The 15,584-nt window shown below is 30.6% G+C and overlaps 2 protein-coding genes across 2 annotated transcripts; both read left to right on the top strand.

Annotated features, from left to right (window-relative positions):
- Positions 1-2,051: 2,051 nt before the first annotated feature.
- On the top strand, positions 2,052-5,101 carry LOC106339581 (pectin acetylesterase 6). The gene is made up of 13 exons (XM_013778416.1): positions 2,052-2,451; positions 2,554-2,636; positions 2,710-2,839; positions 2,927-3,000; positions 3,082-3,168; positions 3,265-3,389; positions 3,474-3,534; positions 3,750-3,803; positions 3,908-3,985; positions 4,063-4,168; positions 4,251-4,396; positions 4,479-4,585; positions 4,800-5,101. The coding sequence occupies exons 1-13, from the start codon at positions 2,259-2,261 to the stop codon at positions 4,960-4,962; spliced, it is 1,407 nt and encodes a 468-aa protein (XP_013633870.1). The 5' UTR covers positions 2,052-2,258; the 3' UTR covers positions 4,963-5,101.
- An 8,108-nt stretch (positions 5,102-13,209) lies between these two features.
- Positions 13,210-14,329, top strand: LOC106340904 (auxin-responsive protein IAA30). Its single transcript, XM_013779738.1, has 3 exons — positions 13,210-13,656; positions 13,888-13,984; positions 14,116-14,329. Exons 1-3 carry the CDS (start codon positions 13,290-13,292, stop codon positions 14,168-14,170), a joined length of 519 nt encoding a protein of 172 aa, XP_013635192.1. The 5' UTR covers positions 13,210-13,289; the 3' UTR covers positions 14,171-14,329.
- Positions 14,330-15,584: the final 1,255 nt, after the last annotated feature.

The following is a 15,584-nucleotide window of genomic DNA, read 5'->3' as shown; positions in this document are numbered from 1 at the left end:
CACCAGTTCATCGTCATCTGCAATGTCGATTACTCTGCTCTTTTTGTAAGGGGATGACACATACCCATTCTTTGAGGAACCACAACCAAAATCCCTCCTTTCTCCAAATCTCGCAGCTTTTGGTGAGACAAAAACCCATCCCTGAGTCGTCCACAACCTCATTGTCCACGTTATTTGTTTTGCGTTCAAACTTTGCAAACAGATTCATTCCCCCTTTCACTTTTTGATGTTGACAGAAATACTTCACCGCCCCCTCGTTAGTTATCAGAACCAGTGGGATCCTAATCCCTGTCGCAAGTTCGAAGCTTGTTGGTGGCCAGTAGCTTAAAGATACACGGAAACGCCCCTCGTCAAGTTTAAACTCCCGCAGAACATTCCCCTCAAGCTCCTTGCACCCAATATCGTCGTAAATCTGAACCATACGACCCATCCTATTTTTCTCGATTACAAAATCCCACGTCCCTCCTTCTCCACAAACCCAATCACCGTTTAAAACCATGCAGTTCTCGTCCATCGTCTAAACCCTGCACCAAGAAAGGAAGTGGGTGACTTGGAGACTCAAATCACAGAACTCTCATAAAAAATGCTTACAAAAACAACCGACTTGCAGATGGGGCTACTTCCGTCGAGAAAAAGACAAAAAAAAAAACCATTTATTAGCAAACTTACTTTCTCAGCTCGCCCTCACCCTTAGGTTGATTTCCTTTCGTCCAACGGCTGTTAATGGTTACTATTCTCCATAAACCAAACTTAATAACTCCTCCGAAGAAACACGAAACGCAGAGTTGTACGGTCGGGGTCAAGTTGACAATATAAATAAATATAAAAACTAACTCAACTGTAGTTTCAGTTAAGGAAGCGAGAGGCACAACGGTCTCAAACCAGTTCAGAAACAAAATAAAGTGTCCTTCAACAAGTTGTGTGTGAATGTGTTAAAAAAGATAAAAAAAAGTGTTCCAAACCGTTATCAACTCATTAATTTTTATATTACTTAAGGTTTGAACTTGATTTTCAGATATAATCATAAATTGGTGTAAATTTATCCAAAAGGGGTAACAAATATTATTTTTTAAAAAAAAATCATCAACAAAGGTGGATGACCTAACCGGAGACTTTACTTTCCGAATGAATCGCAGCTTTAATCTAGTTTTCATGATTTATATGAAAACCCCTATATAATATTTTATATTTTGTTAACTTTATATTTGAATTCTAAAATAACAGTCAAAAGTATTTTTTTTTTAACAGTCAAAAATATTCATTGATTATAATTGTATCGGTCATTCCTTTAATGATATTGATATAGTAATAATGTCTTTGTTGAGTCATGAAAATTGCAAAAATGATGTGGCAGTTTAAATCACCAAAGGAAATGAAGAAAAAAAATTGTTGAAGATGAGAAGAGATCTTGACATGCGCCAAAAGAGGAGGAACATCTAAGAATGTGATAACATTTATTACATTCTTTGAGAAAACTAGATTACGCAGAAAGAGGAGGAACATTGGAAGCGTAAAAACATGCACCTGGCATGATATTTATAGTAGGAAATCAACGATTAGTATAATCTAATATACAATGCCCTTGAGAATAAAAGATCAAATTGTTATGTCTTAGAAAGAAACAAATCTGCTAAATGCTCAGAAATGTCTTACAAAAGTTTGTGAATCAAATTAAGGGGGAAAAAATACTTCCTGCTACTATAAATAATAATTTCAACTGTACAAATAATAAGCCTTTTTTCAAAAAATAAAACTGTACAAATAATAATAAAAACCTCGTAGTATTTTTACAATGTTATTTTCACATATGTATTACAAAAATCATGATTTTTATGAGATTTTATACATTTAAATCTCAATGATCAAATCTGTAAAAAAATTATTGCGAAATTTGTAAGCGAACAAAAAAATTCAATCAATGGTAAAAATAATTTGAAGAAGCAAAAATGTGGAAATAAATAATGGAATTTAATGCAGTGAGATTTATCAAATTAAAACAAAACAATTAGGTGACGGAACATAATTATTACAGAAAGGAAGCGCGTGAGAGAGAATTTATAAAAGCTTCTTCATCTGCTCTGCTTGACTCTTTTCTTTTGCTCATCTCAATAAAAATCATTTTGAATTTTTTTATTGTTGTGTCTCTTCATGCACTAGTAGTCAGTGTGTGTGTGATTAGAATCGAAATTCAGTATTTCAATCCAAGTTTTCGCGCTCGCTCGAGCTGCATTTGCCCCCTAAGCTCGTCGACGAAGGAGATGAGGAACGTGTTGTTGATTGTGTTGTCGGTATGTTCAGTCGCGTCGGTGGTTCGGAGCGGATCTAGCGATGGATTTACGAAACTGAGAGACACCGAGACTGCGATATCGCTACTTGAGAAGAAGCTGATGGCGCCTGAGGTCGCCATGGTGCCTCTGACCTTGATTCAAGGAGCAGGCTCCAAAGGAGCTGGTACACTCTCTCTCTCTCGTAGACTCAGATTCATCGAATCGGTTCATATAGATGGAAACAGATTTGTTAGAATCTTGATCCAATTTTTGAATTGATGTGCAGTGTGCTTAGATGGGACGTTACCTGGTTATCATCTAGATCGTGGTTTTGGCTCAGGTGCTAAGAATTGGCTTATCCAGCTTGAGGTATGTAGTAACCTTCACTTCTTCCTAATAGATGTTTTTGTTTTATAATGCAATTTGGCTGATGTGTGTGTAGGGTGGGGGATGGTGTAACAACCATAGGACCTGTGTCTATCGCAAAACTAGTCGCCGTGGCTCCTCTAATTTCATGGAAAAGACCTTGCCTTTCACTGGAATCTTGAGCAATAAGCCTCCAGAGAATCCTGGTTTGTTACTCAACTATCATCATCATGGGAGTTTTTATAAATGCTCAATAGCTCTATTATTATCAACTCTGTTGGTGGCTTTTGCAGACTTCTTTAACTGGAACAGGGTCAAGTTGCGTTACTGCGATGGTGCGTCTTTCGCTGGTGATAGTCAGGACGAGGTTAGTCAGATGAGACAAATAGTGATTTTGTGGTTCATTAATCTATGATACCTAAGTTTGTTGCAAACGGCTTGTTTGTAGAGTTCACAAATTTTCTATAGAGGACAACGGATTTGGCAAGCGGCTATGGAAGAGTTCCTGTCTTTAGGCATGAAGGGAGCAAATCAGGTCTTTTTACATTTCATTGGGTCTCTATCAGCTTACTGCCTTATGTTCTGTTCATCTTCTTAGCTAATCATTTGCAAGTGAATATATTCATCACAGGCTCTGCTTTCTGGATGCTCAGCCGGAGGATTAGCTTCCATCTTGCACTGTGACGAGTTCAGAGAGCTATTGCCTAGTTCCACTAAAGTCAAGTGCTTAAGTGATGCTGGAATGTTTCTAGACGCGTAATTCTCTTCAACTTTTGTCTTTTCTGTTTAGGAGAAGTATAATTTTCTATAGAAAAATATTCAAACTGATGGAAAATGCAGGGTGGATGTCTCTGGGGGCCACTCGCTCAGGAATATGTTCCAAGGTATTGTTACAGTGCAGGTAATCTCAGATTCACTTTCTTTTTTTTTTTTTTTTTTTAAAGGGCAATCTCTGGAATACCGGAGGAGTCGAACCCGTGTGACTTGGGATCCAGTTCACTCTAATGTTTTACCACTAAGCTATTTAACGATGAAAATTAATGATGTCCCGGCAGTTCACTTAACTTAACAGTATCATATGCTCACTTGATACTCTTTTTTTCTGTTAATTTACAGAACCTCCAGAAGGGCTTGTCCAGTACTTGTACAAACCATTTAGATCCTACCTCGGTATATCTCTTTCACCTTTTAAGTATAACTGTTTGATCCAGCAAAGTGACCAGTAGACAAGGGCCTTTAGATAATCTTTTGTCCCTTTTTTCTCTTTTCCCCAGTGCTTCTTTCCCCAGAACTTGGTTTCAGACATCAAAACCCCAATGTTTCTTCTCAACACAGCATATGACTCATGGCAGGTGATAATCTTGTTTTTTTCATTTTGAGCATTGTCTCATCCGTACACAGTGTTTGATTCTTGAACTTTCTCTAACAGATTCAAGAGAGCTTAGCTCCTCCAACCGCTGACCCAGGCGGCATCTGGAAGGCATGCAAATCAGATCACTCGCAGTGTAACTCATCACAGATCCAATTCTTCCAAGGTCCACTCTTCTCTACTCTATGCTTGAGCCTGCACCACGTTGATGGTTTCTAATACCTTTTTTTTCTCCTTCCATAAAATAGACTTCAGGAACCAAATGATGTTTGCCGTAAATTCATTCTCAAAATCCGACCAGAACGGTCTTTTCATAAACTCTTGCTTCGCGCATTGTCAGACTGAAAGACAGGACACTTGGTTTGCCCAAGATTCTCCCCAACTTAACGGAAAGGTAACATCACCCCTCAAAAGAACTCTTCAATCATACAGAGTTTAGTTATTAAACTCCTGCTCACGATCGTCTTTGTTAGCAGAGAGTGGCAGAGACTGTAGGTGACTGGTACTTCGACCGAGCCAAAAATATCAAAGCCATCGACTGTGCTTACCCATGTGACAAAACATGTCACAATCTGATTTTCGAGTGAGTAAATCTTTGAAACCCCATCTTATTCTTTCAAACTTATTTATCTTAAACTCCAAATCTGTAACATTCATGTAATTCTCATAAGAGAACCATTTTATCTGTTGATTCAGATCATAATTTATATTTACGTTGACATCATTTTCGGCTGGGATAAGCGTTTGTTTCAAATATTATATTTATCCTATATGTATATATATATTCTTTTGTGCAGTGTTAATCAAACAGGTGTAGATCGGAGTGTTGATCCAAAAGCTGCAGAGATCTCAGCTTCTTCTTCGTCTTCTTCAAGGTTTTGTTTTCCTCTTTTTAGAGCCTCTCTGGTCTCTCTAGTGTTGACAACGATCATCCTCATCCTCGGGTTCTTAGCTCAGTAGGTATAGGGAGACCTTATTCTTTCATACCTCATATTTTTATAACCATTTGATTCAAATGTTTGAATCTAAGTTAGTAAGCAAATCCATGTACGCAGAACAGAATATATCTCAAAGAGAGAGAAATAACATGGTTATACTATATATTATGTTGGACATATAAAACTACAAATATATTAGATCATTGCGGAGGTGACTTGCGATACAAGCCTCTAACAAAAACGAAGAGTAATAATGATTGATTAATGGATCCAGTCTTATACTGATAGACGCAATTTTGCATGGGAACATGAAAGTTTATCTGGAAGAGCTTAAAAAGAATAATTATCGTAGCTCCAGCGTGTCCACAAAATTAAGTTTCTGATTTTGGAGTACGCACTAACCAACCAGGCAACCACACATATCTTTTTCACGTTTTAAGATTTGGGAATTAATAAAACAACGAAAAAATACAAAAGAAGCCCGAATCAATCACGGCGGAGTTAGTGCATAATCTAAAATCAAAATAGTTGAAATATAATATAGTATCAATAGTTCTCTTCAAAAAGAAGGCACGCACATAACACCTCAATATTAAGACGCACGCACATACCCCGTATCTTTGCTTTGAGAAGCTTCAACAAACTCAAATCCTCTGTATATTGACCGAGTATCATTTCAAAAATTGTAACCTTAAATTTCTACAAATTTAAAAGAGACCATGTTTAGATATCACTTAATTAAGATGTCAATTTATCTTACGTAACAATTTAAGAATCAATTGAAAAAAATATCGGTCAAAATTCGATTACTAGAAACATTATATTAACTCAAAATACAAGAAACATGTATTCTTTCTTTAAAGTAAAGCTACGAAATTACCTAATATGATTAACATATATTGCAATTAATTACTATGAATAATAAAGATTTGATAACAATTTTTGCATCTTTCTTCATTTTTGTTTAATTTTATATTATTAAAAAATAAACAATCACATTAACCATGTAATAAAAAACTTAGATTTTTTCTTATATGTTATATTTTGAATTTTTTTAAATGATTTTAAATTACAAAAATGAAGAAACCTTATATGTTATATTTTTCTTATATGTTATATTTTTAATTTTTTTAAACGACTTTAAACTACAAAAATGTAAGTTTTTCTTAAACATACGACTAAAAACATTAAAATTGCATGTATCAATTCGATGGTTGATCTGAAACCTTTCAAAATCATATGAAAGATAAAAGTCAAAATAATTCAACTGTGGAAACAGTACTGTTCACTTTTTTCAAGAATGTGTTCGGTGAAAAAAAAATAAAGATGTTGTGTCATATATTTTAATTGTTCAATCCGAATAACCCATGATATATTAATTATAGTTTAGCTCCACAATTTTTAATAAAAAATGATCCGGTCCATCGGAAAGAAATTATATAATAACAAAAAAAGAACATTGTATATATACGAATAAAATGATCTAATGTATAAAAAAAATTATCGATAATATATACAAATAAACTCACCATGCGCAAAACGCAGGTCTTATCCTAGTATAATAGTAAAATACATGAAAAGAACATTACTAATACCTCACTAGATTACCCTCCCAGACTACTTTAGAGACCAAATCTAAATCTTCCTCTGTTTTGTAAACTTCGAATTGTGATTAAAGAAACATGTTCTCACTAGGTTTTAAGGGGAAATGGATAATACCTTTTTTGGGTTGCAACCAACCAAAAATTTATCTTAAACCGTCAAGACGGATTGTTAAGAGTGATTAAGTTTAACTGCAATTATTGATTATTATCACATAATTGTATGATTTTATCCATAAGAATATGTTTAACGAAATGTGGTTTGATAAATGGTTTCGAACCTAACTATATAGAGAATAGAGTAGTGGTACAATTTGCATCGTATGTTTTAATTACCTATGGAAATGTAATAAATGATCTTGCATTTGTCTCTATTGTCAACTTTGTGACAATAAAGGAAGAAGTGAAAACGAGGAAAATGAAATGAGTTGGCCAGCAAGAGGCTACAAATAGTCACGAGACATTCAATCATCCTTGAGTTGAAGCTACCCCATGATTTTACTGACAAGCAAACACATGGCAGTAAAGTCGAATTCTTAGTATAATTTACTAGTATAAAACACAATAAATTACTATTTTGTTCTCAAAAAGAGAGGTTTGAAAATTCTCTTAACAAGTTAATGATTTATAAAAGGACAAGACATTATCATTAAATCTTGAAGCTAGAAAACTATGAGTACCTTGAAACTGAGAGTCACTATTTTCCTTTTGAAATGCGTTTCTATGCAATGAGCATATTCCCTTTGTTCTATAAATCTCAGTTCTGCATGTTTGATTAATTTTAGAACTATTATTTAATTTGCTAAAGTTTGATAGTAATTTGGGAGTTTTTTGTTTCACCTTTTCATGGAAAACCTTGCTGAAATATGATATTGATATCTTGATGACTCTTACTGTTTCTAATCCTTTTTTGAAATATTTCATACGTTGTATCAGAACCAAAGAAAAGTACTGACCAAATACATTCAACATATTGGTAATCTAGAAAAAAGGAGAGTGTAAAAGATAGATATAAAATGGTTTAGGAGACAAAGAATGGTTTAAAGAAAAGTTCGAAGAAGAAAGAAAGAGAGGAAAAGTGAAGAATGGTGATGGTAGTGGTAGGGGTGGTGGGGAACATATTTGTTCTTTTTCTTTTCTCCTTTTCTCCTATCTCTTTATAACATTGTTTGAGAGTTTCTTTTGGTTTAAACTAATCTTTTCTGTCATTTTCTGTCATCTAATTGCTTCTTCAAACGAAACGGTATCATCGCAGTTAATGTCGGTTAATGTGATAAAGAAATTGTTTGAATGTTTCAGACTTTCAGGTTCAAACCATTTGTATTAACTACATGAGTATGCTTAGTTCTGGTTTATTGACAACGACAATATTTGATACTCCCTCTGGATTTAGATATAAGATGTTTAAGGTTTTACGCACATATTTAAAAACAATAAATACACTATTTTAATTGTTACTTTATTGATTATATCAATAAAGTTTCACCACTCATAATTTTACTTTTTAATTTATGTTTAAATTTTAAAAATAAATGCATTAGTTATATCTCAAAACATCGTACAATTGTATACAAAATAAAAATATAGAATATCTTACATTCGTATCCGGAGGGAGTATATTCCTTCAAACAAAGCAAAAGAAAATAATTGATATATATATATATATATATATATATATATAGGTCTTTGAAGATTTAATTTTAGCTAGCAGATGTAGGCCTAAGCAGATGCATGGGCTCATGCTTTGAACCAAGAGAGATACATTCAAGAGGAGAAGTGGTGGAGTCATCTATACTATTAAAAGAAAAGGAGTCATAAAAAATCTTCTTACGAGAAGTTGTTGGACCTATTCACTAGACTTAACTATTTTTTTGGTCTCACCTTATATTTCTCTAACTATACAATAATCAATTACTTTATATTTCTCTAACTATAATCAATGATCTTATTTATTACTCAACTTACTATGATACACCAATGATTTATACATCAATATTATTAATTCAGAATCATTGCTATATTTTACTCCTATTTTTCCTTGGAATATTACTTTTGTGCCACTAAACCTACTTAAAAAACAGATTATTTTATTACTGATTTAATAATCATACAACCCGCGAACTTTTTTCTTTAACAAAAACAGTTACTATAAAAACATTTGGATTTATTGGTAATTAAAGTGTGAACAATACCATATTTAATTCATATTAAATGTTTTATGACCCAAACTAACGTAAAAACATGATGCAAGTACGGTTAACATAAAGTTAAAAACATGATACCATTCGACGGTCAAAACATATTAACTTCCAATTACGATTAGAGAAATACTTCACAATACAATAAAAAGCTTAATTATATTTCAAAATTATAGCTTTTTCTTTGAAAACCTTCCTTGGTTATTTTTGTGATGAAAATCTTTTACAACTGGGTTTATTAGGGGAAAGGGTTTTGTATAAATATTTTCTTAGGAAATTATAGCATTTTTAGAATGTTTTCATGTTTAAATAAAATATCTTATTTTATTTTTAACATTTATAGTTAACTCAACTATACTCAACTTAATAATAATTTTATTTCTAAAACTCGAAAATTTAATCTTAAAATAGTCATTACAAAACCTATAAACTAGAATGCATAACATAAAAACAATGTAGTTTATTCAATTTTATATCTTAGTAAAATTTATATGAGAAATTTAATCAAATTTTGAAAAATATTATCATGTTGTTTTAGATTTTTACCATGTCATCTGGTATAGATTCACGAGTTAATATGGGTTTTATATTTTAAAGGATTTTAAATATTGAATGTTTTATTAAATTGAAACTACATTATATACGGTGACTGTGTTTACTGGTTTGACTGTGGATACCACTTATATCTTAATTCATCTATAAACCACATATGTATACATTAAAAAGAGTTAAATATATTATAAAAATATAATGCTTTTTCAGTTTTGGTATTTCGATTTTGGTGTTTTGGTTCCTTTTAGTGGAAAATTAAACTGAATGTTGAGGACTTATTAAGATAATTTTTTTAATATTTAAAAAAAATGTTTGAGTAATTTGTTTTATTGGATAATTCAGCTTATAAATAGTATATTTCAGATATTTGGTTATTTAGAAATTACATATAATTAATATTTGTAGGTAATAATTTGGATATTTGGTTATAATTTGTATTTTAAAAATTCAGGTATCCATTTCATTCCTGGTTCTATAGATATATGATCTGTTCGGTTATTTATAAATTTTGGTTCAGGTTTGGAAACATTTTTTCAATTTGGTACGGGTTGATTATTCGGTTCCTATGGCCAAACTTATAAACTATCTTATATAAAAATGTATATTAAAAATTATTAAATTCAATAAATAAACCCGCGCTTTCTAAGCGCGGGTCAAAATCTAGTGATCGTTTAATACTCCATATGTTCTAATATACAATGATGTTTTAGAGAAATTTTGTTGTTTCTTAATATATGATGTTTGTACAAATCTAAATAACTTTATTTTTCTCAAAAACTAGGTAGTCAATTGTTTTTATTATTTCTGTATATAATTAAATAATTTATTTTAATTTTTTGTTGTGATACTTTTTTTAAATGTAGTTTTCTTAATATTTTTACATTGAGTTAAAACACCATATATTATAAAAAAAAGAGGAGCATTATTTGGAAGCTTTAAATAGTGTTTCCATTAAAGATGCACTTGATGAAATGATTTTAAAAATTAAAAAAATAGGATTCAAATTCTAGATACATATCCAAACAAAAATTGTAATAGTAATAATAATATTAATTTTCTTAAACCAATTAAAGACCCTATTCGAATCAACAAAATCGTAAATAAAATTCCATTTGATGCCAAAAGGAATTTGGAGAATACCACAAATTTCGGTTACAAATCTTCAATTACAAAATGGAAAAAAAAACAAGGAGTTTCTAGTCATCTTGATTGGTCATGAAGAAACTAAGGAGTGATTAAAGAAAATTTTTTGAAGTGGAGGGGACAAAAGTGAGAAGACACCTGGAAAAAGGCATGTGACGTGGGGAATGTGAAAATGTTGTCTTCTACGGGCATTGTGTCGTCTAACAGTTTCTCGTGCTTGCAAAAATATGTTTTTAGTGTGTGAGGTGAATTGTGACGTCTCCTTAAGTCCATCCATAGGCGAAGCATCTTTCATTAGCTCCTCTCTTTAAGGTTACGCATTCATTATTACTCATCCGTCATGCCTGCCTCCCTTTTCTCCTCTTTCTTTATATAGTACTATATTTTAAAATTTTCCAATTTTGTTTCTTTCTTTTTGCTTCTAATTGTTACATGTAACGTATACAAACAAGGAACATGCAAATATGCAATTTCCTGAAGAGCACCTAGAATCAGATAAAGAACTATTTTGATGTGTTTTGGTTTTTGGCACTAAGAGATTATAGGCATAAAAGCTATACCTTTTTGCTATAGATTTGTAGGAGCATCGATTGATTCACTTTAATTTTACTGATAAAAGGGTTTATTTAAATACTGAAAATAGCATCTGTTTTTTGGTTGTGGACTTGAATATTTGCTTTATGTTAGCATAAAGTAATTATCAAACAAACTGAAGAGAGAAGTGTAACTCAAAGCGACTTGCTTTTCAAAGAAAAAACTCAAAGCGACTTGGATTAGAATAATGTGAAGCTCAAACTCATGTCATGCTGGCTAGGATACGATGTAGTCCACTTAGGCTGTTTTTAACTTTTATAATTAAATCAAACGTAACTAGAGTGTTAATGACGTAAATATATCATTAAACAAACAGTTAGATTAGTTTATGCTACTATACATTATTTTAAAAAGTTTATAGCGGTTATAAGAAACCCTTAATTTGGAAATGGTGTTTGTCGAACCCACGAATGCATCAATGCGCGTCACGATAATCTAGTGCATTGAACTTGATTTAATACGGACGAATAATTAAGTATACTATGATCTTAAAAAAAATTAAGTGTACTTTGTTCTATACTATCTTTTTCAAGAAATAATGTTCTTACTCGGTTAGAACATGCATTTCTTGTCTACGTTCATCTTACTCCTTACATATTGCCTTACTTTTTTATGTGTGCAAATAGCCTTACATTTTATTTTCAATTAATATGATATTTATGAAATTATGCCACTTCAACAAGAACTTAAATGGAGTATTAGTCCTTTTGATTTCATCTATGTTTTGAATCTACTAAAGTGTTGCTTAATTTTGTGTTTCATTAAATTTCGTCTCATTTTAAAGCTGATGAATCTATAAGAAAATCATTTTTTTATTAATGATGAAATATATATATATATATTTCTAAGAATAAAATAATACTCTCTCCATTCCTAAATATAAGATTTTTAGCTAAAAACACACATATTAAGAAAATCATCTCTTATCTAGAAAGTATCATTAAAACTATAAATTAATGTTATCCAACCAATTACAAAAATAAATTATCAAATATGATTGGTTACACAGTTTTTAATAAAATAAAAACTATCTAAAAACATGAAAACATCTTATATATTGGAACATCAAAATTCTTTAAAACATCCTACATTTAGGAACATAGAGATCAAGCTAAATGAATCATACAACCTAAGTTGAATTGAATCGGAAACGGATACGCGGAAATGAAACGTTTCGAAACGTGGAGTCGTGATTATTACAAAATTTAGAAATATAAATGTTTTGGAAACGTCTATTATGTAACTAATTAACATGTGAATTATTTATTTTTTGTTTGGTCTGTATAAGAAAAAAGTCAACAAATAGCCATTATGTGTTAAGTATACAAAATTAAAATAATAATAATAAACATTGAAGTCATATAAAAAATTCAACATAAAACATAATATTTTAATATTAAAAAGCAGCTTAACTAAAAATAAGATTCATAACGACAAATCAAAGATTGATAACATCAATCTCATTTTTATTAGATATAACAAACATAACTGTTTCTAACTTATGTTTATCTAGCGAAAGATCCTCAAACTCAAGTTTCCCAAGATTAATCTCATCTAATGAATCTAATTGATTGTCTTTGACAATTCATATATGATTGAAACCATCTTTGTATGCAAAACTTTGTCAAATAAAAGACGAATAATAGTGCACAAATATCAAATTTTTCTTCCCGTTTTCCAAAAAAAACTTATGAATTTCCAATTTAGTTTGAGGAGTTTCTGATTCTAAAACGCGAAACGAACCTTCAAATGATTTTCTATGCAACCTAGCAGACAACGGTGTATCTTAGATCTTTTCCACTTATATAACTAAAATCTAACACTAATATATATAAATTTCAGACAATGTTTTTTGGGGCTTTTCTATCAAGGAAAAGCAAACAATTGTATATTTTTGTTAAATGAAGAGTACTAGGATTGTAGTATTAAACTTGAAACGATACAAATAGAACACATCCACCAAAAAAATCCGTGCACAAAGTCTATACCAACACTTTGACCAAATGTTTGGTTGACACGTATACTTGTCTGCTACATCAGCAACATCTTTAACAACACTGTCTCATCATTCCACCATCTTCATTTTTTATTTATTCAAAAAACAAAATTAAGAAGACCATATCAATATCAATTCTTCTTCTTCTTTGAACATTATATTAAATTATATTAAAAATCCTCCTCTATATATATACACACACGTTCAAATCATTAATCACATCTTTAACATAAAAATCATAGAGAAAGAGAGTAGTAAGAAAAAAATGGGAAGAAGAAGAAGCTCACCGTCTTCATCGATAGAAAGTAGCTGCAAAAGCAACCCATTTGGTGTCTCTTCGAGTAATACTCGGAACCTAAGCACGGACCTGAGGCTCGGACTTAGCTTCGGATCATCGTCCGGACAGTATTACAACGGTGGAGAAAATCATGATGAATATGGAGTCGTTGCGGCTGATCATGAAATGATCATTGAAGAAGAAGATCAAAACGAGTGTAATAGTCTCGGAAACTTCTACGTGAAGGTGAACATGGAAGGTGTTCCTATTGGAAGAAAAATCGATCTATTTTCTCTTAATGGATACCATGATTTGATCACAACTCTCGATTACATGTTCAACGCCTCAATCCTATGTAAGAATTTACTCACGTATATTTATATATCTTTTTTTTTAAAAACTATATTTATATATCTTTGCATTATATGAATATAACGCACTCAAAATAATTATACATATCTCGTTTATGTTTTGGCTCTTTTTTTGCTAAAGAATATGATATCTTTAGTCTTCTCACGCTAGACAAGAACATCCTATAAATCTCTTTGTAACCATAACATAATAAATATGATGAAAACTGAAACAGGGGCTGAAGAAGAAGAGATGTGTAGCGAGAAGAGTCATGTGCTAACGTACGCAGACAAGGAAGGTGACTGGATAATGGTTGGAGGTGTTCCTTGGGAGTAAGTACTTTTCTTATTTATTATATTTAATCTTTTTAATATATTTAATCTTTAATTAAACACATGCAATTTTGATTAATGACTATATAATGATGTAGAAGTCTAATGGGGTTTAATTGATTATTCTATAGGATGTTTTTGTCTAGCGTGAGAAGACTAAAAATCTCAAGAGCGTATCACTACTGATATAAAAAGTAAAGCAAAGATGGAATCTAGGATTTGACCAATACAGTGTGGGAAGAAAGTTTTGTCATGATGTAAATCACTTGTTTGTCGGAGATTTATTCAAATTCAAAATTTTGTTTTTAGTTTGTTACTTAATGTTAGTATTATTCGGTTGTAACTTGTAAGGATGAAAAAAAAATCAGATCCTTTTCAAGAATCTTTATGTTTTGTTGTTTATTAGTTTTTTTTAAAAAAAATTGAGAAAATTACTAGCTAGCCTATGTATAATAAAACTAAATTTTATATGAACTGAACTCATACATGAAAACTAACTATACAATTGAAGATTACTACATACTTATATATTTTTCTAAGTTTTGATATGAACTTTTAATACAACTTTCAAGTTTAAGATTTAACATTACTTACTAGACTTCCACACGCGAGCTACAATTAGGGATATTAAATTCGGTAAAACTGAAACAAAATAGAAAAATGGTTTGAATTTGCTAATATCATATAAACTTTTTTTTTGTTTTGATAACTGGTTTAATATCGTATAAACTGAATAGATGTTGTTTAAGAAACCACAATATATGAATATGTTCCGGTATAAACCGTTAAACAGAAGAAATCGTTTAACTAAAATATATTGGTATACTTATATGTAAATTTTATAATAAAATTAATAATAAATACATAATTTATTTTATTAATGTGATATTCATATTTAAGACATTGATTTTAATAATTTGTTATTTTGTTCTAAGTTAAAAGGGTTATTTTGTTTTTCTCATTTTTTATCAAATCAAATAAAACATATACTTTTTCTTGTTAAATATTTGTACAAAAATATATTTATTTATTAATATTTTCTTATTTTATTTTTAATAGTTAAAAAACAGAAAATATTATATTTAAAAATTACCATACAAAATAGATATTTCAGTTTTAATAAATATTTCTAATCATATAAAATAAAATTTATTCTAAAAGGTAATTATAGTTATGGTTTTGGTATAAACCAAAAATCAATTATTTATAAACTGAAATATCTAAAAACCAAAAAAACACTAAAACCGAACAAAAGTCCGAATCAAACACCTCTAGCCACAATCAAAAGAAATTAAATCTCGGATTCCAATATTCAAAACTAATCTAATAATTGAATAATTACATTTTACTAATAAATAAATACATTATACCCTTCTATGGTTCATAAATCTTTAATACAGTGCTAGTGTATATGTTTATTAACTGATCTTTAATCAAATTTCTCTTTATGTTTCAGTTGAGGTTTTCACATAGTTTGAATCAACCTCATTGAATATTTTCTAGTATAATAATAGTTTACGTTAACTTTCACCTGTCTTCAAATTTGAGTTTTTTTTTTGGATCAAATACTGATAACTAGAGTTTGTTCTTCTTTTGGAAT

Source organism: Brassica oleracea, chromosome C4 (genome assembly GCF_000695525.1).
Source record: "Brassica oleracea var. oleracea cultivar TO1000 chromosome C4, BOL, whole genome shotgun sequence".
NCBI classification, from domain to species: domain Eukaryota; kingdom Viridiplantae; phylum Streptophyta; class Magnoliopsida; order Brassicales; family Brassicaceae; genus Brassica; species Brassica oleracea.
Note: the sequence above shows the minus strand (reverse complement) of the source record. Positions and strands in the feature narration are given on the sequence as shown.